We start from the raw sequence: 25,899 nt of genomic DNA, 5'->3' as shown, positions 1-25,899 counted from the left end.
GTGACCTTACAAACACCTATTTTAGTTAACCATTTTAATAATTATAGTTTACAGTAACATCCTTCTGGAAAGCAATTTATCGATAGGATGTTAGTATTAAAATTATATAAGCCTTTGAGACCAATAACCCGCTAATAAAAAGAAGAATCATTGTTGCAGAACATTTGTACACTGTGTGAAGATGTGTTAGTTGCTATGACTGGTGTAAAACAGATGAATGGCCAATAGCTAGGCAGGAGAGGCAGGTGGGACTTCCCAGCAGAGAGAGAAGAGATAATCAAGGCAGCATGCTGAATGAATCGGACACACAAAATGGGAGAGAGGTAAAATCCACAAGGTAGAACATAGATTAATAAAAATATGGATTAATTTAAGTTATAAGAGCTAGTGGGTTAAGCCTAAGTTAATGGCCAAGCTTTCCTAATTAGCAGGTAAGTTGGCAGCCCAAAGGAAAGTCTAACTACAAATCATGACATTTATTTCAGGATTAACTAAAACAATCAGAAACTAGACACAAAAAGAGCAATGACTGACAAAAAAAGTCCATGTCAAATGCTAAGAGAGGGCATGGAGGCACAAGCCTGTAAACCCAGCCAGCACTTGGGAGACAGACAGTAGGATCAGGAGTTCAAGGTCACCCCCAGCTGCACAGCAAGTTCAAGGGCTGGAGAGGTGGCTCAGTCTATGAAATGCTTGGCATGCAAACATGATGACCTCAGCCTGATCCCTAGCACCCATGTAAAAATACAGGTCATGTAGCAGGCATAGTGGCCTGTGCCTGTAACCCCCCTGATGGGGAGACAGAGACAGGAGGGTCACTGGAGTTCACTAGTCATCAAGTGTAGCCTAACTGTGAGCTCCAGGCCAATGAAAGACCCTGTCTCAAAGGAGGTAGACAGTGTTTTGGAGGAAAACACCACGGTGAACCTCTGAGCTATATACATGCATGGATAAACAGGTATAACATATACACAAAAAACAAAGGTTTAAAAAAACTTAAAACCCACAGCCACAAAAATAAACAGTGGACCGTTTCCTTTCAGAACAATTGAGAGTCACTTACTCTGAAAGAATTCCTCAAAGTCAGTTTTCTCCACACAGCTCGTGTACATGCGTAGGGCTGCGATCTTAATCTTCTAGACAAAAAGAATAAAACCAAACTCAAGACATGACCAAGAGGATGTTCTAGAGTCATTAGGTATGGACTGCAGAGCTCATGTTTCTTCAGCTAGAAGGAGGGGTGTAAACCTATCTTTGGCGATGTATTTTGTTTTGCTTTAGAGACCGGCCCGCAAGCAGCCCTTGTTGACTGGGGATGGGCTCTGTAGTTCAGCTTACCATCTCTACCTTTAAAAATAAACATAAATTTTTAAAATGTGAACCCCGAAATCCTTTAATCTTTGCTCAGAGGCTCTACTAATTAGTCTGTGATTTGGGGGGTGGGGTATGTCTTTTCTACAGACTCACAGAACATATGTGCATAAACAAAATTCTCTAATAAATATGGAATACTTCTCACTATGCCTCAAGTACTAAATATGAAGAACTTAGTATGCAGTACTACATCTTAAGATCAAATCTAAAAATTATAAATCAATTCTGACAGAGTTGAGTTGGTCTGAAGAACAAACCAGTAAAACAAAATTGAAAAACTAAACCAGTATATAAACTAAAACCAGTATATAAACAAAAGACTTGTATAAGTTTCTTTTTCTTTCTTAAAATTACAGAGCAAGCTGAACATAGTGGCCCATGCCTATGATCCCAGCACTCAAAGAGTTCAAGACCAGTATAGTCTACAGGGCAGGTTCCAGGCCAGTCCAGACTATAGTATAGTATAGATTTTTTTGTCTCAAAAACAAAGCAAAACAAACAAACAAAAAAATAAACTAAAGTCCGGTGTTGATGGCGCACACCTTTAATCCCAGCACTCAGGAGGCAGAGGCAGGCAGATCTCTGTGAGTTCGAGGCCAGCCTGTTCTCCAGAGCGAGTGCCAGGACAGCCTCCAAAGCTACACAGAGAAACCCCGTCTCGAAAAACCAAAAATAAATAAATAAATAAATAAATAAATAAATAAATAAACTAAAAACAGGGGCTGGATAGATGGCTCAGCAATTAAGAGCACTGGCTATTCTTGTAGAGAACCCAGGTTCAGTTCCCAGCAACCACATGGTGGCTCAAAACCACCTGTAACTCCAATTCCAGGGGATCCAATGTCTTCTTCTGGCCTCCACAGACACCAAGCACACAAGTGGTGCACAGATACACAAGCATACATACAGGCAGATAAAATACTTATATACATAATAAAAATAAATAACTGAAACAAAAGCAAAACAAAAAGAAACATTAAACAAAAGGTATGATGGCTCATGCCTCAAAGTCCAGCACTTAGGAGGCTGAGATGAATCAGAAGCTCAAGCTTCATCTACAAGATCTATCTCCAAAATAAATAAATAAAAACAAATAAATAGAGCCCATCAAGAGTTAAGATATAATACATCACAATCAAAGAGATTTATGCATAAATGCAAAGTTGAACCCAACACTGGCCAATCAAAGAAGGGATGAGAGAAGGAGCTGCCTGTCAAAATTCATCAAGAACTGCGATTCAGCTAAGCATGATGGTGCATGCCTTTAATCCCAGCACTTGGGAGGCAGAAGCAGGAAGATCTCTGCGAGTTCAAGGCCAGCCTGGTCTATAGATCAAGACCCAGGACAGTTCGGGGTATACACACAAACGCTGCCTCGAAAAACTAAAACAAACAAAAAACAAGAACACTTAACCAGGAAAGTACAGGTTTAGGAAAGCACTGAGCTACACTATTGCTGGCCTAGTGACACCCTCATCCTGACACTTTGGACTCCAGCAGCCCTTCTGTCCTTGAGATGGGAACTTTAGGCTCACTCAACACTGCATACCAAATGGAGTTCCTGCCACAGATCTAAATGCTATGGTGAGGGATAAACAAAATGAACAAGTATTTCTGCCCTGGTTGAGTGTATGGCCCAGGTTAACTATAAACAAATTTATAATTTTAACTAAAATTCCTAGTTACTTAATTCTTGACCCTCCCTACCATGCTTGTAGTTTCCTTCTGGATCCTCTGCATAAACTCTTCTTAGGTCACAACTCATCACTCTGCCCTGGGAAAGGCAGACTTGTCTCCAAGGCCCAGGGCTCCAAATACATCCATGAAAAAGTATTCATTACAAATAGTAACTACTTGACCAGACTGGCCAGCATTTTTATACAGTGCTCACACTGTGGCAATCAGAAACATTTTATAGTTCTTCAATTTTCTTGAACCAAAGCCAAACCTTTATTCTTGGGTGAGCCATTTTCCTGGACAAATCTCTGAAGCAAGTCCCTGAGGACTATCACTCAGGGACTGGAAGTAACAGCTGGAAAGAATCTCTTTGAGAACCATGAGTTAACGTGAGTGAAGGGAAGGAGGCAGACTGAATTTCCACTCAGTCAACACAAGCTGTTCCAGTCCTGGGATGACTTCATGTTTATTTCACTCTCACTTTGGGAGACTTCACAGGACACCTAGGCCTACTCTCCCACCTGCCTGGACATGCGTACCCTCCAACAAGATGAGGGGTGAATGGGGTAAGAGGATTGTAGTAACGGCTGGGTAAGAGAGAGCTGCACAGGAAATTTTACTTTTTTTTTTTTTTTTTGTCGTCATTTGAACTTCCTATTCTGTGCTGGAATTTTTTTTACAACATTCTTATTTCGTGTTTAATAATCTGAGCCCCTATTCCAACAAGAACAAGCTCGGAAGCTCCCGTCCTCCTGGAGGGCTCTCATCATCCACTACTCTGAGCACCTCAGGTGTCACGTCTTCCTTCATTCATCGTTGATTTGTCCCTCAATACTAAGAGAACTCACAATGCCTTCTCTTTTCTATACCAAGCATCTCTATTTCTTTCAATTATTCTTTTTTCTATTTTGGGGGTGGGATTGGGGGGAGGTTTTCTGTGTCCCCCCTAACTAGCCCAAAACTGTTTCACAGAGATCTGCCTGTCTCTGCCACCCAAATGCTAGGATTAAAGCCCTATGGCACCATTCATGGTTTTCTTCAACCATTCTTTAGTTCTTACACGATACTGCTATTTAAACAGAAGAGGGGGAAGGGTGACTTCTGAGTGGAGCATGGTGGTGCACATCAATAATTATTTTCAACACTTGAGAATCAGAGGCAGGCAGATCTTTGTGAATTTGAGTTCAGCCTGGTCTACATAGCTAGTTCCAGGCCAGCCAAGGCTACACAGAGAGACCCTGTCTCAAACAAAACAAAACAATCAAATAAACACAGAAAAATGCTATTTTAGGTTGCTCAAATAAGTAAGAAAAGGCTACACTTAAAATCTTAAATATAGGCTAGGGACATTGTTTTATGGTCTATGATTGACTAGCATGAGAAAGTCCTCAAGCTAGATCCGCAGCAATAAAGTCTAAATGTGAATCTATAGGAACCTATACATGAAAACATCCAAGAAAAATATAGCCAAAAGGTAAGTCATAAGCATCAGTAGACAAGTAAACACTTTGTTCTCTAAGCAAATTCTTGTGAAAATAAAAACAAGGAATTTTGCCAGTGCAAGCCAATGCAAGTATCTGGCCACAGATTTCTGAGTTAACAGTGCTAAAAAGGATTTACCTATAAACCTTTAAAATGGAAAGTCCTCACTACATTTTCCCACCAAAATCATACCAGAATGTGTCATACTGTGATATTTTGATGTGATAGATTTTAAAATGAAGGCTATAAAAACTGCCACATCATAAAAGATTTTTTTTAATGTAAATATTTAGTTGAGGTAACAAAGGGAATCAAGAAAACTCAGAGGCTAACTCAGCTATAAGAGAGAATTCTCCCACTGGTCTCATAATCCTTCAAATGGTGGCCAATTTGCCCTGAGGAAACTTTAAAAAACAAAACAAAAACATAAGACTAGACAAAGCATATGGAAGCAACCAAGTGGAACCCAATTACTAAGACATGAGTAAAACAGTTAATTTTCTCCTCTATTCTTTCTTTATTTCCATTTCACTTTTCCTTTTTTGGGGGGAGGGGAGTGGGCAGGGTAGCACACGCCTTTATTCCCAGTAGTTGGCAGAGGGAGGTGGATCTCTGTGAGTTTCAGGCCATTCTTGTCTAGAATTCACAAAGATCCATTTAGGATTAAAGGCATGTTCACCACTCGTAATTTTTAATTTCTACTTTTTAAACAGCAGACATATTTTAACTTTTATATTACAAATGTCATAATCACAACTTCTTTTTTTTTTGTTTGTTTGTTTGTTTTCAAGACTGGGTTTCTCTGTAGCTTCGGAGTCTGTCAGTAGACCAGACTGGCCTCGAACTCACAGAGACCACCTGCCTCTGCCTCCTGAGTGCTGATTAAAGGTGTGTGTCACCACCACCCGGCACAGCTTCTTTTTAAATACAGGGAAGGGCCAACAAGATGGCTCAGAGAATAAAGGCTTTTGCCACCAAGCTTGATGATATAAATTCAACGCCCAGGATCCACATGGTGGAAGGAGAGAACAGAGTTCCCAAACTGTCTTATGACCTCCATACATTCTCCAAGGCAAGCATGTGGCTACATACATATACACATGCTCACTTGTGCTCTCTCTCTCTCTCTCTCTCTCTCTCTCTCTCTCTCTCTCTTGCGCGCGCGCACACACACACACACACACACACACACACACACACACACACACACTAAATAAACATAATCTTAAAAATTATAAATGGGCCGGAAGTGGTAGTGCACACCTTTAATCCCAGCACTTGGGAGGCAGAGGCAGGCAGATCTCTGAGTTTGAGACCAGCCTGGTCTACAGAGCTAGTTCCAAGACAGCCAGGATTACACAGAGAAACCCTGTCTAGAAAAACAAACAAATAAAAACAAAAATATATGGAGGAAAATCTAGTCATGATAGTTTACACCTATAATCCTAACACTTGGGAAGCTGAGGCATAGGACTGCTACAAGTTCTAGAACAGGCTGGGCTATAGTATGATGCCATGTTTCAAAAGAAAAAAAAAAACTAAAATTTAAAACAGGGAGAAAAGGTCTGGTCAGTAATCAAATATATCAATTCATCACCTGTCAAGAATTTTACAAACATAAATATAAAACTTTAATAAAAATAACTAATTCCAGTGGTAAGGAAAGCTAAGGTTGGAATGTAAAATGAAACTTAAAAAATTTATTTAAAAAAAGGAAAGAAAATAACTATTTCCTTGAAGTTTTAGCAGAGACTGCAGGGTCTCTAAGAATATCACTGTCACTTAGCATTTGTAGCCTCTCCATATATTTGAAAACAAAGTTGAAATCAATGTTGACTTTTCAGAATTTGTATATAAAAGCTTGCAGACAGAAACCTGTATTTGCTGTCATGAAAACTGTTGGGAAAATGAACTAACCTAAGAAAGCAAGAGTAGTCAGGCAGTGCTGCGTGCCTATAATTCCAATGTGTTGGGGAACAGATGCAGGAAGATCTCTGTGAGTTTGAGGCCAGCCTGGTCTAGCAGAGTGCGTTCTAGGACAGCCAGGGCTACACAGAGAAATCTTGTCTTTAAAAAAAAAAAGATTTTGACCCATTGCAATGTCCCTTTAAACTCATCTAGATGCTGTTTTCAGGCAATAAAACAAGGGCCTGAAAACTTTGCCTAGTTGCCCTGCAAGCAACTGCAGACACTTCCAAGGCATTGGGCTGAAGGAGTACTTCGTTCTTATCTATACATAAATCTGACTAGAGTAGAGGGGTGCATTCTGAAGAAATTCTCAAAAGAATGTATGAATTTCTCAAATCAGAAGTAAATCTATGATCAACAGAAGGGCATAGACCCAAAGGAACATAAAATCTTTACCCATTTACTGTATTTCAAAGGTCCAGTGAATCCCATGGCTTCTATTATCTTCGTGAAGGGACCGACCTTCTCCTCAACAGGCTTTGGGAAATCTTGGATAGTAGGAAGCTACTTAACCAAAGAAAAAGAAATCAAGTTAGTTACAAGAAATTTCCTAAACAGAGTGCTTTTATTTCTTCCTTCTAAGAACATTTTTATTGCTTAGATTTTTTTCACTTTGATTTCCTTTTTTTCTACTTGCTTGCTTTGACTGTTCTGTTCTGTTTTAGTACAGTGCTGGAGATCAAACCCAGGTTTTCACAAACACTGGGCAAGTGCTCTCTCATGGAGCCAGACTCAGAGCCCTCACTTAGGTGTACAAACACATCTGAAATGGTATCTAACAGACATCCTCCAAATTACAAAGCAAAGCATACCCACCTAAGTAACCATGTGCCTGTGATCCCATGATTAGGAAAGAAGAGACTAGAGGTACTAGAATAAAGGTGACATGAAAAAGAGAGAGATGGCTCAGTGGCTAACAGTACTGGCTGCTCTTCCAGAGGACTTAGGTTCAATTCCCAGCAACCACATTGCAGCCAACAACTGTCTATAACCCTAGTTCTAAGGGATCTGATGCCCACTTCTGGCCTCTGAGGGCACCAAGTGCAAGCCTGGTGCACAGACATACAGGCAGGCAAAACACATAAAAAAATAGAGGGGAAAGGGCAAGGAGTGGGCAGAAGGGAGTGAAGGAAAAAGAGTAAGGGGGAGAAAAAGGAGGAAGGAAGAGAGGAACGGGGGGGGGGGGGGGGGGGGGGGGGGTTTCCTGGAAAACTTGCTCCAATGCCTTAATAAAGAAACGTAGATAATTCAGTCAGTAAGAAATTCTTGTAAGATTTATGACTGTGTTAAACTTGTACAAACTCCATAATAATTATTTTCCTCTAAAACAATTATTAATTTCTAGACAAAGAGCCTGCAGTAGAAGAAACAAGCTCACAAGATAGGCTTCACATAGTCAATGAGTTTGTCACTCACCATCCTCTGTAAACTTGGGTAAATCCCTCCAACTCCCCGAACCTCACCTTCTATATTCACGTAAGGCATCCACATAAGGCAGTCTACAGTGGACACACTCACCTTACTTGTGGTGTGGTATTTCCTATTCTGCTGTGTGTCCATCCCAACACTTTGTTCTAATTCCACCCATACTCGAGACTGGTTCATCTGTGGCCTCTGGAGGATGAACAGACAGATATGAGTGACACTGAGCATGACTTATCAAAGTTAGCCCAAGAAGAGCTCTCTGGCTGGCTCTACCCAACCTTGCTTGCCCAACTTCTGGCGAAAGACCATCGATCGAAAGGAGCCAAGATCAGCAGCCAGAGTGGTGTCTGGTACATGGCAGGTGCTTAACAAGTATCTATTATGTAATGGCTCACACTTGCAATCTCTGGAAGGCTGAAACAGGAGGATTGCTGTGAGTTCAGTACCAGCTCAGAGCATAGTTGAGAGATGGTTCCAAAGAACAAAATGAAGTCCAAAAATTAATTCGGTATAGACTGAAGTCAACTCAGAGAAGTAAAATTATAATAGGAAAATGAAAGAGTACTGCAATGAGTTTCTATGTAAATGCTGACAATGTCTGATGTGTAAGAGAGGGGGCATCAATTTTAAGATTAAAACTTGTTACTGCTGGTAGGCAAATTTCTGTACGTTTGAGGCTAGCCTGGTCTGCAGAACAAATTCCAGGACAGCTAGAGCTATGCCAAGAAACTCTGTCTCAAAAAAAAAAAAACACATTTGGGGCAGCCAGGTAGTGGTGGGGCACACCTTTAATTCCAGCACTTGGGAGGCAGAGGCAGGCAGATCTCTGTGAGTTCAAGGACAGCCAGGGCTACAGAGAGAAACCCTGTCTCAAAAAACAAAAACAAAAAATGACAACAAAAAAACTTGGGGTTAAAGAGATGGCTGCTCTTCCAGAGGATCCAGGTTCAGTTCTCAGCACCCACATGGTAACTCACAGCTCCAGAAAATCCAACAGCCTCACACAGACATACATGCAGACAACACACCAAAATAAATTAAAAAATAAAACAATATAAAAATTTTTAAACTGCTTCTGCCACCTAAAAGCTCAGGGGCCATTGACAACTTGCTGCACGTCAGTTACAGTGAGGCCTGAAGGGGAAAAGCATGGAAAATGCATCTCACATGAAAAACACAATTTTTTACTTTTTTTATTTTAAAAACATAAGTAAAATTACAAACAAAATTATGAATGTGTGTGGGTGAATCTAGGAAGCAACACACAGAAATGAAAGGGTTATTTGGTTAAATTGGAATTGTAGGTAGCAAGTTAGGAATGTAACTCAATAGTAGAACCCTTTGCCTAACATGGACAAGACCTTGAGTCTGAGTTCCTGTACCACAAGGAGGGAAAGAAAGAATGAATTATGGGTAAATTTGGGAACTCAGTGTCCAAATTCCCAGCAATGTTTTAATTGCCATAAATTAATTAAAAGAGGGGTGTAGTGGGTGAGAGCTGGGCATGGAGGCACATGTTTTTAATTTAATCCCAGCACTCAGGAGACAGACACAGGGGGACCTATGAGTTTGAGGCCAGCCTGGTCTACATAGTGAGTTCTACCCAGCACAGTCTCAAAAAAATAAAATAAATTAAAATAAAATAAAATAAAATAAAAACAAATATGGGAGGGTGTAGAGGGTTAATCCTACAATTCTGGTTTATTCCAAAAAGAGGAAGGCTAAATGGAATTAACAATGATTTAGTTGTTTCATCTTAATAAAGGAAAAATAGTTTCTCATTGTGGACTAGTACTATTTGTATTTCTTTCCAAACAAGGATATTAAAAGATTAGTCAGAACTCGTCTGCAGGCCCAGGGACACTTATGCTTTAATTCTCAAGTACCAAGCAGGCTTTGTGAAATACAGACTAAACACAGAACACCTCCCATGACATCACACACATCAGTGTAATGGCCCATCTAGAACACAAAGCACTTCAGCTGCCTCCAAGAATGCAAAGTGGAGCCTGAACAGAGTGCTGCCTCCTCCTGTGTTGGTGTTCGCTGAGACATCTTTCTCTGTCCCCACAGGTCCACAGTGGTCACAGATTCCTTCTACTGTACACTGTGAAGCACCAGGGCACCACCACTTTCCCACTCTCCTGCTCATCTATAAACACACATTTACTTTGGGGACCACCCTCCTTGCCTTTGCCTACTTCAAAAGGGGCCTGGGAGCCCCTCAATTTTTCATCTTTTTCAAGCTGAAGAGACTGCCCAAAATAACTCAAATATTACTTTTTCAAAGAGACCTTCTCTCTCTTCTTTTGGTTTTTGTTTTCTGGTTGGTTTCCTTTTGTTTTGAGACTGGGTCTCATGTCGTCTAGGCTAGCCCTGAACTTGCTATGTAGCTGAGGATAATCCTGACTCTCCAGCTTCTACCTCCCGCTTCTGAAATGACAGGCATGCCCTGCAGTGTCCAACTTCATGTGGTGCTGGGGACCAAACACGCTAGACCAGCACCAACTGAGCTACACCCAGCCCTCAAAGAGGCCCTCCCTAACTACCTTATAAAGCACAGTTCTTTACAACCCATTATCTCCACCAAAACGTAGCCTATTCACTTCCTCCATGGTACTAGTTAAATGCATAATTATACATTTACTTAAGTATTTGCTTATTAGCCGGGCGTTGGTGGCGCACGCCTTTAATCCCAGCACTCGGGAGGCAGAGGCAGGCCAATCTCTGTGAGTTCGAGGCCAGCCTGGTGTCCAGATCAAGTACCAGGATAGGCTCCAAAGCTACACAGGGAAACACTGTCTCGGAAAAAAAAAAAAAAAAAAAAAAGTATTTGCTTATTTTCCAGCACCACTGTCAAATACATACATGATGGTAAGAACAGCCTCTCTCATCAGAATGGACTCCAATATGGCACACAGGAGACACGTAAGCAGTTGCTGACAAAGCAAATCCTCCATTTCCATAATATTTGATTCCCCACCCCTACCATCTTTGACCACATATACACCATAGATACATGCTTCATTTATCCAAGCTCTACTAAATGCTCAAGATATGCCAGCCCTCATACAGGCTTGAGGGTAGAAATAAATCTGTATCCTCTGGGAGCTCATGGTCTTACAAAGAAAAGAAAACAAAAGAGAATTTAACATAGAAAACCAGAACTAAGTGCCACACTGGAAATGTCACTCCCAGAAGTAAAACACTCCAGTGTCAGGAAGGATGGAGAGCCTCCAGAACACTGACACACTGCTTGTGTGCAGACAAAGTAAATGCGCCACTTGGAAATGTATTTGGTAGTGTCTAGTTAAGATGAATGCCCAGCAAGTAAGGCTCGGGAATTCTACATTCTTACCTCAACAGAAGTGTATGCGTGCACTCGCAGTAGCAGTGTCATGTAAGGTTCCGAGTAGACACAACCCAAACAACCATCAGCAGGAGAGCTTGATGAATCAAGGCATAGCCATATAATGAAATACTGTGGACTCAAGCCCCAGGACCAAAAAAGTCAATACTATGGTGAGAATTAGTCAACCACCACTACAAAGAACAGATTTATTAAATCTCCCAAACAAGGCTGAATGACAGCAAACACAAGAGACTGCTTGACAGATGTTTAAAAGGCAAATGAATCTACAGAACATGAGGTAAAGATTTGCTAACCTTGGTGTGGATAGTAGCTAACGGGGGATCGAAGAGACTTCGGCAATCTTTTTGTTTGTTTTGTTTTGTTTTGTTTTGTTTTTCAAGACAGGGTTTCTCTGTGTAACAGTCCTAGCTAGCTGTCCTAGAATTTGTTTTGTAGACCAGGCTGGCCTGGAACTCACAGAAATCTGCCTTTTTGCCTCCCGAGTGCCAGGATTAAAGGCATGTGCCACCACTACTCGGTGAGACTTTTGCGATCTTAGTAATGTGCTTTGTTTTGTTGTAAGACAGAGTTTCATGTAGCCCAGGCTGGCCTCAAATGCTCTACGTAGCTGAGGATAACCTTCTGCTCCTCCTACTTCCACTTTCCACGTGCTAGGACTGCCAGCATGGACACCACAGCTGGTTTATGTGCCACTGTGAATTGAACACAGAGTTCCACAAATGTTAGGCAAGTCCTCCACCAGATGACTACAGCCTCTTGTTCTACTCTTGACCTGGATGCTAGGAATGTTTACTCTGTAATAATTCATTGAGTTGTGATTTGTGCCTTTTTCTCCATTTATCTTATATCCCAATAAAAACACCCCAAAATTTGGGCTGGGGAGATGGCTCAGAGATTAGGAGCACTGGCTGCTCTTCTAGAGGTCCTGAGTTCAATTCCCAGCAACCACATAGTGGCTCACAACCATCTGTAACAAGATCTGGTGCCCTCTTTCAGTGTGTAGACATGCAGGCAAAACACTATACATAATAAATAAATGTTTAAAAAAAAAAAACCAAAATCATTAAGATTTGGAATAGGCAAGATAAACAACAGAAAACAATGACCTGGAATCACCAGAAAATCCTCCTAGAAGAGGACGGAGCAGAGAAGTGAGAGGGCAGCTGAGGGACCCGAATGCAGTGAAAGAAGACACGGGCTGAACCTCCTGCTCTCTCACAAGGGTTCTGAGAACCAGAAACAAATTACATATGCAAAAGAGATGTGCAAACTGCGATGAGTAATATATGCTATAAACATATAGGTCTAGCCAGGTGGTGGCGGCGCACGCCATTAACCCCAGCACTCAGGAGGCAGAGGCAGGCGGATCTCTGTGAGTTGGAGGTCAGCCTGGTCTACAGGGTGAGTTCCAGGACAGCAGTGCTACAAAGTAAACCTTGTCTCAAAAAAAAGTATGTATGTATGTATGTATGTATGTATGTATGTATGTATGTATGTATAAGTGTATATGCACATATGTACGCACATATGTGAATAAGTAAATAAAAAGAGTAAGATTTCACACAACAGGAAAGCAGGAAGGCTCAGTGGGCACAGGCCCTTACACACAAGCCAAGTTCAAAATACGGATCCTACAATGTGGCATGAGTAAACTTCTGAGAGATGTCCTCTGACTTTCCCATGAGTACCATGGCATATGTACCCTGAACTCACACACACATAATAAAATAAATGAAATCTGAAAAACAATTTCACACTTATTTTTCGTTTCAAAAAGTTTGAGGGCCGGAGATGCTGGCCTCCATCCTCAGCCCTAGACAAAGCTGGTGCAGTGGTGTAGGCCTGTAATGCCGGCACTCAGAGAAGGTGGAGGCAGGCATAGCAGCAGTTGAAGGTCATCCTCACCTAGATGGTTAACTTAAGACCAGTCTGGGATATACGAGTCAACAAATAATAAGGAAATAGTTAAAACAACAACCAGCAAAAGGTCTTGAAGGTGAAGAGGCTCCCATGGTGGGGAGGAGTGGGACAGAGACAGGCTCAAACAGTTCTTGAATGCTGAGAGTGTGTGTATCTCACAGTCCACCAGGGCACAGCCCACTTAACACTCCTTTTATTCTCTGCACCAGTGCTCAACACCATTCTGGGCATGGAATCAGTACTCAATAAACACTAGGTAGATTTTTGTTCAAAGAGAAGGACAACCTGGAGGAGGTCCAAAAAAGAACCACAGCCTGATCAAAGGGAGGAATAAAAGGTCCTCCTGGTGGAAAGGTTAAAATGAACTGAAGTTGTTTAGCTTGGAGAAAAGGCAACTGAAGAATTAAGGAGTAACTTAGAATAACACTGGGGCTGGAAGACATTGCAGAGGTCTCCCAGTCCAATTTTTTCACTTCATAGATGAGGAGACTAAAACCAAGGGAGAGGTTGCAACTTGGGGAAGGTAGGTTAGGATAATATTTTTTTTTATTTGTGTTTTATAGTGAGGACTAAATTTACTCAAGCAGTATGAGCTTATATAGTAATAAAAATAGCAGTTACAAAACTGGGTGTGGTGTCATATGCCTCTAATCCCAGCACAGGAAGAGGCAGGTGGAGCTCTGAGTTGAAGGTTAGCCTGGTCTATAAAGAAAGTCCCTATCTCAATTAATAAATCCTCAGTCAATAAATGTAAGACTGGCAGAAAGAGGAAATCAACAGTAGGGAAGATGACTGTAATGATTATTAGTCAAGAACCATCAAGAGAATTATGATATCATTCAGCAATCCAAATTGGACATACATCCAAGAGTAGGGTCTCAGGGAGATCTTTGCACACCAATGTCTACTATAACATTATTCATTATTCACAACAAACAAGATGAATCCACCCAAACATCCAAAGAATTTCATGGATTAAAAATAAATATATACTTGAGTGGTGGTGGCGCACGCCTTTAATCCCAGCACTCGGGAGACAGAGGCAGGCGGATCTCTGTGAGTTTGAGACCACCCTGGTCTCCAGAGCAAGTGCCAGTTCAGCTTCCAAAGCTACACAGAGAAACCCTGCCTCAACCCCCCCCCCCAAAAAAATACAGTATATTATGCAACAGAAGATTAGGGTAGCCCTCACAAGAAGAAATCTTATTACATGCCACATATGCATGAACATAGAAGATCTTAAGCTAAGTGAAAAAAAGCGAGTTGACTGCACTTACATTCAACAATTAGGGTGATCAACTCCCCGTTAAAAATAAGGAAAAAGGGGCTGGAGAGATGGCTTAGAGGTTAAGAGCACTGGCTGCTCTTTCAGAAGTCCTGAGTTCAAATCCCAGCAACCACATGGTGACTCACAACCATCTGTAATGAAATCTGGTGCTCTCTTCTGGCCTGCAGGCAGAACACTGTATACATAATAAATAAATAAACCTTTAAGAAAAAAATAAGGAAAAAGTTCGCTGGGTATGTTGATGCACCCCTTGATCCCAGTACTGGGAGGCAGAGGCAGAGGCAGGAGGTGCTCTGAATTCAAGGCTAGCCTGGTCTACAGAGCTAGATCTGGACAGCCAGGACTATATAGAGGGAAAAAAAGACATACTAAGAAAATTAGAGGTCTGGAGAGATGGCTCAGAGGTTAAGAGCACTGATTGCTCTTCCAGGGGTCCTGAGTTCAATTTCTAGCAACCACATGGTGGCTCACAAGCATCTACAATTCAATCTGGTGCCCTATTCTGGCATGTAAGCATGCAGAACACTCTATATATAATAAATAAATTAAAAAAAAAGAAAATTAGAGCCTATAATGCCAAAAAAGGACATAATTTACAATTACTATTTCAATGCAAATAAAGGCTATCTAAACATTAATATCGTCTGTTCTAGTAAGTGAAAAAACACCAAGATATATAATTCTATATATATTTGATATTTGTTAAAGTACTTAACTATTTGTTTCAGTGCTGGAGACTGAAGCCAGATCCTCACGCATGCAAGGAACTGAGCTATACCCCAACCCTGTCAGGATACTTAAGGGAAAAATTAATATGCACAAATTTCCATAAAGCCTGGAAGAGAACCAGCAGAGATGAAAATATTGACATTTTCAGATTTGAAGTCACAGATGATTTTATTTCCTTTAATACTAAAGTATTATATGACTAAGCAGGACAGAGGTGGCTCACGACTTTAATCCCAATACTTGGAAGTCAGAGGCAGGTGGATTTCTGTAAGTTTTAGGTCAGCCTGGTTACACAGAGCCATATCTCAAAAAACAAACAAAAAAAGGTGTTATATGACTTATAAAAATTAAGAAATCAAAACCCATTAAAGAGCCCAAGGTTCAAGACATCAAAATAAACCATGTGGTCAATGGTAAACTAAGGCCTTCGATAATCGTGTCTTGGATTTTATGTTCATAAAGAAAAGGAAATATTTTGCTACCCAAAGAAAAGTAGCACAAAATAATTTTTAAAAGAAAACTGAAAGTTAACTCTAAGATGAATATCTGGAAAAGGTGCCTAACACTAAAAATTATCAGACATGGTATCCCTGGCTAAGTTCCACTTAGCAGGGGTATTAAGAAGCGACACCCTGGACATGACACCACAGAGACCCACAGTGATCTCATGGGGCTTTTTCATCACACGATGTGGTTTGGACATAAAAAAGGTTTCATAGCAACCAAAAGAACAAACTTTACCTGGGAAGTGCTGGAGAGAGTCCTGTCCCACTGTCTTTGAGTAGGAGACACCGATACCAGTTGGCTGCATATTGGAACCCACTGAGAGATGTTAGTCTGGTTCCTCTAGAAAAGAAAAACAATGTCAGGAAGCCATCAGAGTCCATATGTAGAGAGTAGAGTGTACCTGCAATGTTGTAAAACAGTAAGAATTACAGATTTGGTTGGGGTGGTGGCACACACCTTTGATCCCTCCATTTGGGAGACAGAAGTGGAGGACCTTTTAAGGTCAGCCTGAGCTACATAGTGAGACCTTTTTTCAAAGGGGGTTGGGGGAGAAGAAATACATATTCAGCCTTCAAGTTTGGCTCCTGGCAAGAGTTCCTAAACCTTCTGGCATTCAGACATGAGTGTTTTTTCTTTCATAACAACCACTTTCAAACTTAAGCGTTTATGCTAATGACTTGACTCTACAAACAGAGGACTTGGTTGGGTAAAGGAACTAATCGCCAGAGTGCCACTGAGTGACCTAAGTGTTCTGTTACTACCCTACTCATACAAAGAGTATGTGTATCAACAACTTTCCAACATCACAAAGTTAGTAAATGGCAGCTTTAGGATTAATACTGGAACCCAGATAGCTATCTCCAGAACCTGTGCACATTTAAGAGATCAAGAGAACAGTTTACCTTGAGGGTCCTTCTAATTCTAATACTGGAGGTAGAGCCATTAGCAGAGTTTTGAACCAATTAAAACAGCATATTGGAGGTTAGGGGGAAGGGCTGGAGAGACAACTCAAGTGGTTAAGAGCACTGGCTGTCAAACACATCTGGGGGTTGATTCCCAGCACCCACATGGTAGCTCAACAGTCTGTAACTCCAGTTCCAGGGGATTCAATGCCCTCTTCTGGCCTCCGCTGGCACTTGGACTCACCCGTGTACATACACATAATATTTAATGTGTATTTAAAAAAATGAATCTTAAAAAAAAAAAAACACCATATTTGGAGCTGGCACTATGACTTGGTGCCTTGCCTACCAAGTTTGATGTCCTGGACCCATACAGTGGAAGCAGAACCAACTCCTGCTGGTATTCTTTGGACCACTACACCATGGCACACATGAGCATGTGCACAAACATGAAAATAAGTAAATAAATAAATAATGTAATAAGGTCTAGAGTCATCTTTTAAAAATTAAAATTAAAAAAGAAAAAAAAAAAGTCAAGCATTGATGGGGCATGCCTTTAAAACCAACACTGGGGAGGTAGAGGAAGGCGGATCTCTTGTGATTTCAAGGCCAGCCTGGTCTACAGAGCAAGTACCAGGACAGCCAGGGTTACACAGAACAAACCCTATCTTGAAAAACAATCAAATCAGGGGCTAGAGAGATGGCTCAGAGGTTAAGAGAACTGGCTGCTCTTCCAGAGGTCCTGAGTTCAGTTCCCAGAAACCACATGATGGTACACAACTGTCTATAATAAGACCTAAGGCCCTCTTCTTGCTTGCAGGTATACATGGCAGCCAGAACACTGTATATATAATAAAAGTCTTTTAAAAAGAAAGAAGAACAATCAATAAATAAAACAGAATAACAGCCGGGCAGTGGTGGCACACGCCTTTAGTCCCAGCACTTTGGAGGCAGAGGCAGGTGGATCTCTGTGAGTTCGAGACCAGCCTGGTCTACAAGAGCTACTTCCAGGGCAGCCTCCAAAGCCACAGAGAAACCCTGTCTCAAATAGTTTATTGTGGGCCAGCATGATAGTTCAATGAGTGGACAGATGACCAGAGTTTGATCCTCAGATCCCACAAGGTGACAGGAGAGAACCAATTCTCAAGACCTAACACATGAATGACACTGTAGCACATGTCTGCACTCACACACACACATATACCCATAACAAATAGCACATGTGGAATGAACTGTGTACTTGCTTCTTCAGAGGTCCTGAGTTCAATTCCCAGCAACCACATGGTAGCTCACAACCATCTACAATGTGTTCCAGTGCCCTCTTCTTGCCTGCAGTGCAGGCATAAATGTAGGCAGAACACTGTATATATTATAAATAAATCTTAAAAGAAAAAAAAAGACAAATAAGAAATTCCAGGACTGAGAATGGATAAAGAAAATGTGGTATATTTACACAATGGAGTACTACTCAGCAGTAAGAAACAATGACATCCTAAGCCGGGTGTTGGTGGCGCACGCCTTTAATCCCAGCACTCGGGAGGCAGAGGCAGACTGATCTCTCTGAGTTCGAGACCAGCCTGGTCTACAAGAGCTAGATCCAGGGCAGCCTCCAAGAGCCACAGACAAACCCTGTCTCGAAAAACCAAAAAAAAAGAAAGAAAGAAACAATGACATCCTAATTCCCAGGCAAATAGACAGAACTAGAAAAAAACATCCTAAGTGAGGTAACACAAAACCAGAAAGACAAATATAGTATGTACTCACTCATAAGTGGATACCAGACATAAAGCAAAAGGTACCCATTCTACAATCCATAACCCCAATGGGCTAAGCTCCTGGAGTACAATCAAAGTGAGGGAGGAGCCATAATATGAACAAAGGAGTCAAGACCATGATGGGGAAACCCACAGAATCAGCTGACCCGAGCTAGTGAGAGATCACTGACTCAGATCTGACAAATGGGGAGCCTACAGAAGACCGAAATAAACTCTCTTAATGTAGGAGACAGTGGTGTGACTGGGACAGTATATGAGGCCACTAGCAGTGGGCCCAAGATCTAACTGTAATGCACAACTGACTTAATGGAGCCCATTCTCTATGGAGAGATACCTTGCCCAGCCTAGACACAGGGGTGTGGGGGTGGAGAGGTACCTTGGTCCTGCCTCAACAAGATGATGGGACAGACTTAGTCGACTTCGTAAGGGAGGCCTTACCCTCTCCGAGGAACAAATGGGAGGTGGGGAAGTGGGGGGAGCCGGAAGAGAGGGAGGGAGGGGGAACTGGGAATGGAATGTGAAAGATAAATTAATAAAAAATGCAAAAAAAAAAAAGAAATTCTAGGGCGGGGGTGTAGCTCAGTTGGTAGAGTGCTTTGCCTAGTGTGTACAAAGTATGAGGGTGCACGCCTGTAATCCCAACACTTAGGAAGCAGAAGCAGGAGAATCAGAAATTCACAATCATCCTTGTCTATATAGTGGGTTTAGACCACCCTGGGCTACATGAGACTGCCTAAAAAATAATTTTAAAAAAATTTAAGCTGGAATTGAAATGTACAATAACAAAAATGAAAAATGGCATGCCTCAATAGCAGATTTGAGCACAAAGAACTGATAACCCTGAAGATACCTCAGTGGAGATTATCCAGTCTAGGGAACAGAAAGAGACCAATGGGATACTATCAAACTTGCCAAATATGTATAACATCAGGATTCTTAAGGAAAGGAAATAAAGGGACAGGAAAAAATTTAAAACAAAACCATACTAACTAACAGAAGGCATCAGGGAAGGGCTGGAAGAGATGGCTCAGCAGTTCTCAAGGACCTGGGTTTATTCCCAGCATCCACATGATAGTTCACAACCATTCATAACTCCAGTTCTAACTCTTTTCTGGCCTCTAGAGGCACTGCACACATATAATCCATAGCCACACATTTCAGGCAAACACTCAGATACATAAAGTAAAAGTCAATAAAATCTACACACACACAAACACAGCAGAAGATATCCCCAAATTTGTTCTACAATCTAAGAAATTCAACAAGCTTCAAGTAGGATAAACAAAAAGATACATCATAATCAAATTGTCAAAAGAGAAAGAGGAAAACATAAAGAAAAAAAATTGTTGATAAACTGGGCAGTAGTGGGGCACACCTTTGATCCCAGCACTGGGAAGGTCTATAGAGTGAGTTCCAGGACAGGCTCCAAAAGCTACACAGAGAAACCCTGCTTCAAAAAACCAAACAAACAAACAAAAAACCATTATTGACAGCAGCAAGAGAGAAGCAGCTCATCACACACAAGGAGCCCTTAGTAACACTGAACTAATTTATCCTCAAAAATTGCAGCAGCCAAAAAGCTATGGGAAGAATTCCTCAAAATGTTAAATGAAAAAAAATGTTACAGCCTGACCATATTGGGACATAACCTGTAATCCCAATACTCAGGTGCCTAAGGAAGAAGGACAATGGCAAGTATGAGGCTAGTCTAAGTTACAGTGGGACCATTCCTTAAAAAAGAAAGAGAATAGAACCAGTAAGTAAAATTTCTATATCCAGCAAAACTATCATTCAAAAGCAAAATGGAAGGTAAAGCAAAAAATTCCCAGATAAACAAAAACTGAGAATTTGTAGACCACCAAATCTCCAAAAAATATTCCTTCAGAATGAAACAAAAGGATGCTAGATGGGCTGACAATTTGGCTCAATGGTTAATTAAAAGCACTTGTTGCTCTTGCAGAGAACCTGGGTTCAATTCCCAACACCCACATGGCGGCTCATGGCTGGCTGTAATCTTGGTCTCAGGAGACCCAACATCATCTTCTGAGCTCAGTGGGTACAAAGCATACATGTGGTGTCCATATACAGGTGGTGCACATATACACATGCAGGTAAATACATAAAATAATAAAACGGGGATGCTAAACAGTATTTCAAATCTATATGAGGAAATAAAATACACTGGGGTAAAGTTAACTACTTAAGTAAATAAAAATAGATTTATTATTATTATTATTTTTAGGTCTCTGGGAGGGTCTTTTTTTTGCAGGGGATGAGGCAGGATTCCTCTGTGTAAGCCCTGGCTGTCCTGGAATTTGCTCTGTAGACCATGCTGGCCTCAAACTCAGAAATCTGTCTGCCTCTGCCTTCCAAGTGCTGGGACTAAGGTTAAAGGCATGCACTGCTGATGACCTGGTTTTATGCCTCAATTTTTTAATTTAAAAGTTAATATAAAAGACAACTATAAGCCTGTTGATATACATATAGGAAGCTGTGATCTGAATGACAGTGGAATCAAAAAACAGGAAATAGAATAGTTATATAGAAGCATAGTTCTTATATCTCTGAAATCAAGCTGGTACCAACTCAAACTAAATCATCATAAATTAGGGTGCTAATTGTATTTCCAATATAATCACAAAAACTTTCTTCCTCCCCCTAAAAAATGCCATAAAACCTTTTACCATGGGCTAGGTCTTATGAGTGGCAGTGCATCTGCCTAGCTTGGCAAGGCATTTAAAGCCAGCCTCAGCTACATAAAGTCCAAGGTCAGACCGACCTGCTTGAGACTGTCTGAAAAAACAAACAGATCAGGTATCTGTTTAATCCCAGCAATTCGAAGGCAGAGGCAGGCAGATCCCTGTAACTTTGAAGTCAACCTGAACAACATGAGTTCCAGGACAACCAGGGCTATAAAGAGAGACCCCATCTCAAAAAAAAAAAAAAAAAAAAAAAAAAGACAGAAGGATCAATGCAAGTTCAAGGCTACAAAGTGAGACCTCAACCCACACCCAAAAGATCAAATAGCTTGGTCATTTCTCCAAAGATACAGAAATGACGAATATAGAAGTTCAACATCACTAGTCACTAGAGACATGCAGATTTTTAAAAAGCACATATTGTCTCATTTCCATTAGAATAACTAACATCCAAAAACAAAAACTAAGCTGTAGAGAAGCTTAATTTTTTTTTGCATATAGGTGGTACAGATATAAAACAGCACATCAGCTGTCCAGTTCCCAGCTTCCACATCATGTAGCTCAGACCACTTGTAACTCCAGTTCCAGAGGATCACACACACACACACTTTTTTTTTTTTTTTTTTTTTTTCCCCCGAGACAGGGTTTCTCTGTGGCACTAGCTCTTGTAGACCAGGCTGGTCTCGAACTCACAGAGATCCACCTCCCTCTGCCTCCCGAGTGCTGGGATTAAAGGCGTGCGCCACCAACGCCCGGCTACACTTTTTTTTTTTTAAACAGACTTAATTCGATTTATTTTTCTTGTATAAAAATCCTTATGTGGTGTGGACTTTCACAAGATGGTCAGTGAATTCCTGATAAGGAGACTTGGTGAACACAGTCTCTTTCCAGAGGTCTGAAGTCAGGTAGCTGTAGGTCTTGGAGATGGCATCAAAGGTGGCCTTGGCAAAGTTGCCCAGGGTGGCAGTGCAGCCCCCTGGATGATGTGTAGCGGTCATCAATACCGGCCATCATCAGTAGCTTTGGGGCACAGGAGCAGAGACGATGTCAGTGCCTCTGGGGGCAGGGATGAGACGCACCAACACAGAGCCACATCGGCCTGTCACTTTGCATGGAACAGATACACACACTCTTAAACATTAAATTAAAGAAAAAAAAACTTAATGCTGGGCCTTGGAAGCAAATGCCTTTAATACCAGCACTGGGGAGGCAGAGGCAGGAGGATCTCTGTGAGTTAGAGGCCAGCCTGATCTACAAAGTGAGTTCCAGGACAGGCTCCAAAGCTACACAGAGAAACCCTGTCTTGAAAAAAACCCAAAAAGAAAAAAGAAAGAAAGAAAGAAAGAAAGAAAGAAAGAAAGAAGCTTAAATATAGGGGTGTAACCCTGTTGATAGAGCGCTTGCATGCACAAAACCCCAGGTTCTACTCCTACCACCACATAGACTTAGTGGAGCAGGCCAGTAATCCCAGCACTGGAGAGATGGAGGATCACACCCAAGTTCAAGTCCAGCCTAGGGTACTTAAAACACTGTCTCAAAAGAGAGGAGGAAGAAACCATCACAGTTTTTATTAGTTGACCCTCTGATCAAACCTAACAACATCACTGATTAAAAAAAAAAAAAATCTGGGGTCAGTGAGATGGCTCACGGAGAAAAGGCAACCAGATGGTGGCCTGATTTCAGCCCCAGGACCCACAAGGTAGGAGAAAATACCCACAAGTTGTCATTTGACCTCCACATTCAATGTACACGCCCAGGCATGTACATACCCACACACATAAATATATCAGATCTCTGAGTTCAAGGTTAACCTGGTCTAAAGGCACAGTGCAGGACAGCCAAAGCTACACAGAGAAACCCAGCCTCGAAACACAAAAAAAGACACAGACAGACAGAAAGAAGGAGGAAGGGAGAGAGAGAGAGAGAGAGAGAGAGAGAGAGAGAGAGAGAGAGAGAGAGAGAGAGAGAGAATTGAGGGGCTGAGCAATGGTTGTGCATGACTTTAATCCCAGCAGCACTGGAGAGGCAGAGGCAGATGGATCTCTGAGTTTGAGGCCAGCCTGGTCTACAGAGCGAGTTCCAGGGCAGCCAAAGCTACACACACCACACACACACACACACACACAACACACACACACACACACACACACACACACACACAAAAAAATGGAAGAAAGACAAAGAAAGAAAAAGAAAGAAAGAGAGAGAAAAAGAGAGAAAGGGGAGGGGAGGGAGGGGAGGGAGGGGAGGGGAGGGGAGGGGAGGGCAGGGCAGGGCAGGGGAGGGCAGGGCAGGGGAGGGGAGCTCTGAAGCTCAGAGAAGTCAGTTGGTTACTCAAGACTCCACCTACAGCAGGTGGTGGAGCCACAATTTCCCCATGACTGTCCAGATCCTAGAGAGGTTCACAAATTGCCCTCCCGGATTTCTACTTTGAACTAGTCCTGAGAGAGTTACTATAGCTCCATCAAGCCCTGTTACAATGTATAAGAAGATCTCAGGGAATCTACAGGGAAGGAGATTTTCTTTCTCTAACCCCAGCATTTTTTTGTACCAAGAAAAATAAACATGAAAGAGGAATAGACCCAACTAAGAGAAGGCAAATGAGAGGTGGATTTTACCGATGCTTTCAGCAGGAGGAAATGAACCTGTAATAACCCCTATGCTCAGGGACAATACATTTAAGAGAGCTGGGCACAAATCCCCAAGGCAAATCAAGTTTCCATTTCAGGACTCCAGCCCAATACATTTTTGTTTTCTATTCCCCCAAAGTATCTGTCAAAACTAATGTAGGATTCAGCAGTAAATTCCTTATCTAGCATGCATGAGGCCCTGGGTTTAACCCTCAACACACACACACACACACACACACACACACACACACACACACACACTATTTACAATAGACAGGTTGCAATTTCCCCAGCCATCCTCAGATCTTTTTTTTTTTTTAAGATTTTATTTATTTATTATGTATACAACATTCTGCTTCCATGTATATCTGCACACCAGAAGAGGGCACCAGATCTCATCATGAATGGTTGTGAGCCACCATGTGGTTGCTGGGAATTGAACTCAGGACCTCTGGAAGAGCAGTCAGTGCTCTTAACCATTGAGCCATCTCTCCAGCCCCATCCTCAGATCTTAATTCAACTTCCACTTTAGCATCTATAATTACTTCAGCAAATGAATCCTTCTCTAGGAAACAGGAAGACACACCTCAAACAAAATTTCCTGAGCAGCAACTAAGAGTTCTGCACTTTGTTAGGGTGGTAAAGAATGTAGTGACTCACATATAAAATTATTTTAAAAACACATAAAATAACAATCCAAAAGATAACCAAAGGCAGGAATAGTGTCTGCTACATCAAACAGTGCCCTTGACCAAGTTTTGCAAACACCTGACTAAAATTACAAACTGTCCCATGCCTTCGTGACTAGGAACTCCGCTGTCATTTTCTTAACCCTTCCCAGAGGTCAGGAGTGACTCTCAAGATGATTTAAGGCCAAATCTCGGGAGGGAGGGACGTGGACAGACCTCCCTCCCCATACGGATTAGAAAGAGTCTACAAGTCTTCCTTTTCCTTCATTCATTCAACAAGTGTTAGGTTGTCCCAAATACTAGGGTGGGCAGTGAAAGCCACAGGGCCGTTTCTCAAGTTTTGCTCTGATAACCTATGCATTCCCCTGAACTACACAAGTAAGAATTCACTTAAGTCTCTAAAACAAACTAAAAGAACCTCAGAATCCAAAGGGACTGCAAGGAGACGTGTGTCCTCATTTTTCACACGGACCTGGAACCTCCAGTTATCTTACTCAAGGTCACACTGTGACGGGCGTGGACTAGACACCCCCTCCCACGTTCCCCCGATTACGGTCAGTGTCCCCCCCACCCCCTTCTCCCAGACAGCGATGCTCATCCCATAAAGGTCCGAGGTCACTGCCTTCTAAAACGGCGGAGAAGCCAAGGCCAAATGGGGGGTAAGGAGAGGTGGGAAGCTGCCCCAGTTGACCCGTGGAAAGGCGGCAGGCAACCGAGCAACGGCACGGGCTCCCCCACTTCTCCCCTGCTCTCCCGCCCCGCCCTCTCCAACCCCGAGCTGGAGACGCGCGTGCGTCTGTAGAAAAGTATCCCTGCACTCACAAGGACTCGCACCAGCAACGCCATGTTCCTCCACGATCATTTCCGGGTGAAGGGTGGGCTTCCGGAATCCCGGTTGTCACCACCCACTCAGGACGCTGCCCTCTGGCTAACGGGACTCAGGCTCCGGCAGGCAGCGCAGGCGTAGTTGTCGCACTGCGCACCCGCGGGTTGCCCACCGTGGATCTGAAGGAGGCTCCGGGGCGCGCGACCCCTCGCGGGTCTTCTGTCCCCGCTGTGCGTCACAAGGGCTCGCGTTCTTCCCCCACACCACCTCCCGGGCCCCCGGCCTGTGACACCCCGCTCACCCTTGGGGAACCCCTTGACCGCCATTCCTTTCCTGACTCCACCCCCAGGAGACGACCCGGCTGCAGGGAGCAGGACTTCGGTGTCCCAGTGGCTTAGAGGAGCTCGGGGAGCCTGAGAACCTAAGAGCACAGTCCTGGAAAGCAGACCCGACGCCTGGCAGACTCAGGAACGTGGGGCTTGTGGTTGGCTGGTTAACGGGAGCATCTTTGAGTATTGACAGGAAAGAGTAAATGGGGAGAAAGGAGCGTGGAAAGCGTTGCCTGTGGGAATGAGAGGATGGTCTTGACTGAAGAACTCTTGTATGCCAAGAGAAGTAGAAAAGAGAAGATACTG

General features: G+C 42.4%; 1 protein-coding gene across 3 annotated transcripts in view; it reads right to left on the bottom strand.

Moving 5' to 3' along the window:
• Positions 1-25,416, bottom strand: part of LOC100754679 (ubiquinol-cytochrome-c reductase complex assembly factor 1) — a 92,671-nt gene extending 67,255 nt beyond the window's left edge. Inside the window, exons 1-5 of one of the 3 annotated variants that reach the window (XM_027421358.2) lie at positions 25,261-25,416; positions 15,978-16,082; positions 8,020-8,115; positions 6,898-7,005; positions 1,064-1,136 (exon numbers count right to left, since the gene is read on the bottom strand). In XM_027421358.2, coding sequence (XP_027277159.1) covers positions 1,064-1,136; positions 6,898-7,005; positions 8,020-8,115; positions 15,978-16,082; positions 25,261-25,284 — 406 coding nt within the window. In that variant the 5' untranslated portion in view covers positions 25,285-25,416. Of the gene's footprint in view, positions 1-1,063; positions 1,137-6,897; positions 7,009-8,019; positions 8,116-15,977; positions 16,083-25,210 lie in introns of those variants that run through there. The other 2 variants (XM_027421360.1, XM_027421359.2) reach the window with 2 other exon arrangements.
• Positions 25,417-25,899: the final 483 nt, after the last annotated feature.

The sequence above is a fragment of the Cricetulus griseus genome, chromosome 6 (genome assembly GCF_003668045.3).
Source record: "Cricetulus griseus strain 17A/GY chromosome 6, alternate assembly CriGri-PICRH-1.0, whole genome shotgun sequence".
NCBI lineage: Eukaryota > Metazoa > Chordata > Mammalia > Rodentia > Cricetidae > Cricetulus > Cricetulus griseus.
Note: the sequence above shows the minus strand (reverse complement) of the source record. Positions and strands in the feature narration are given on the sequence as shown.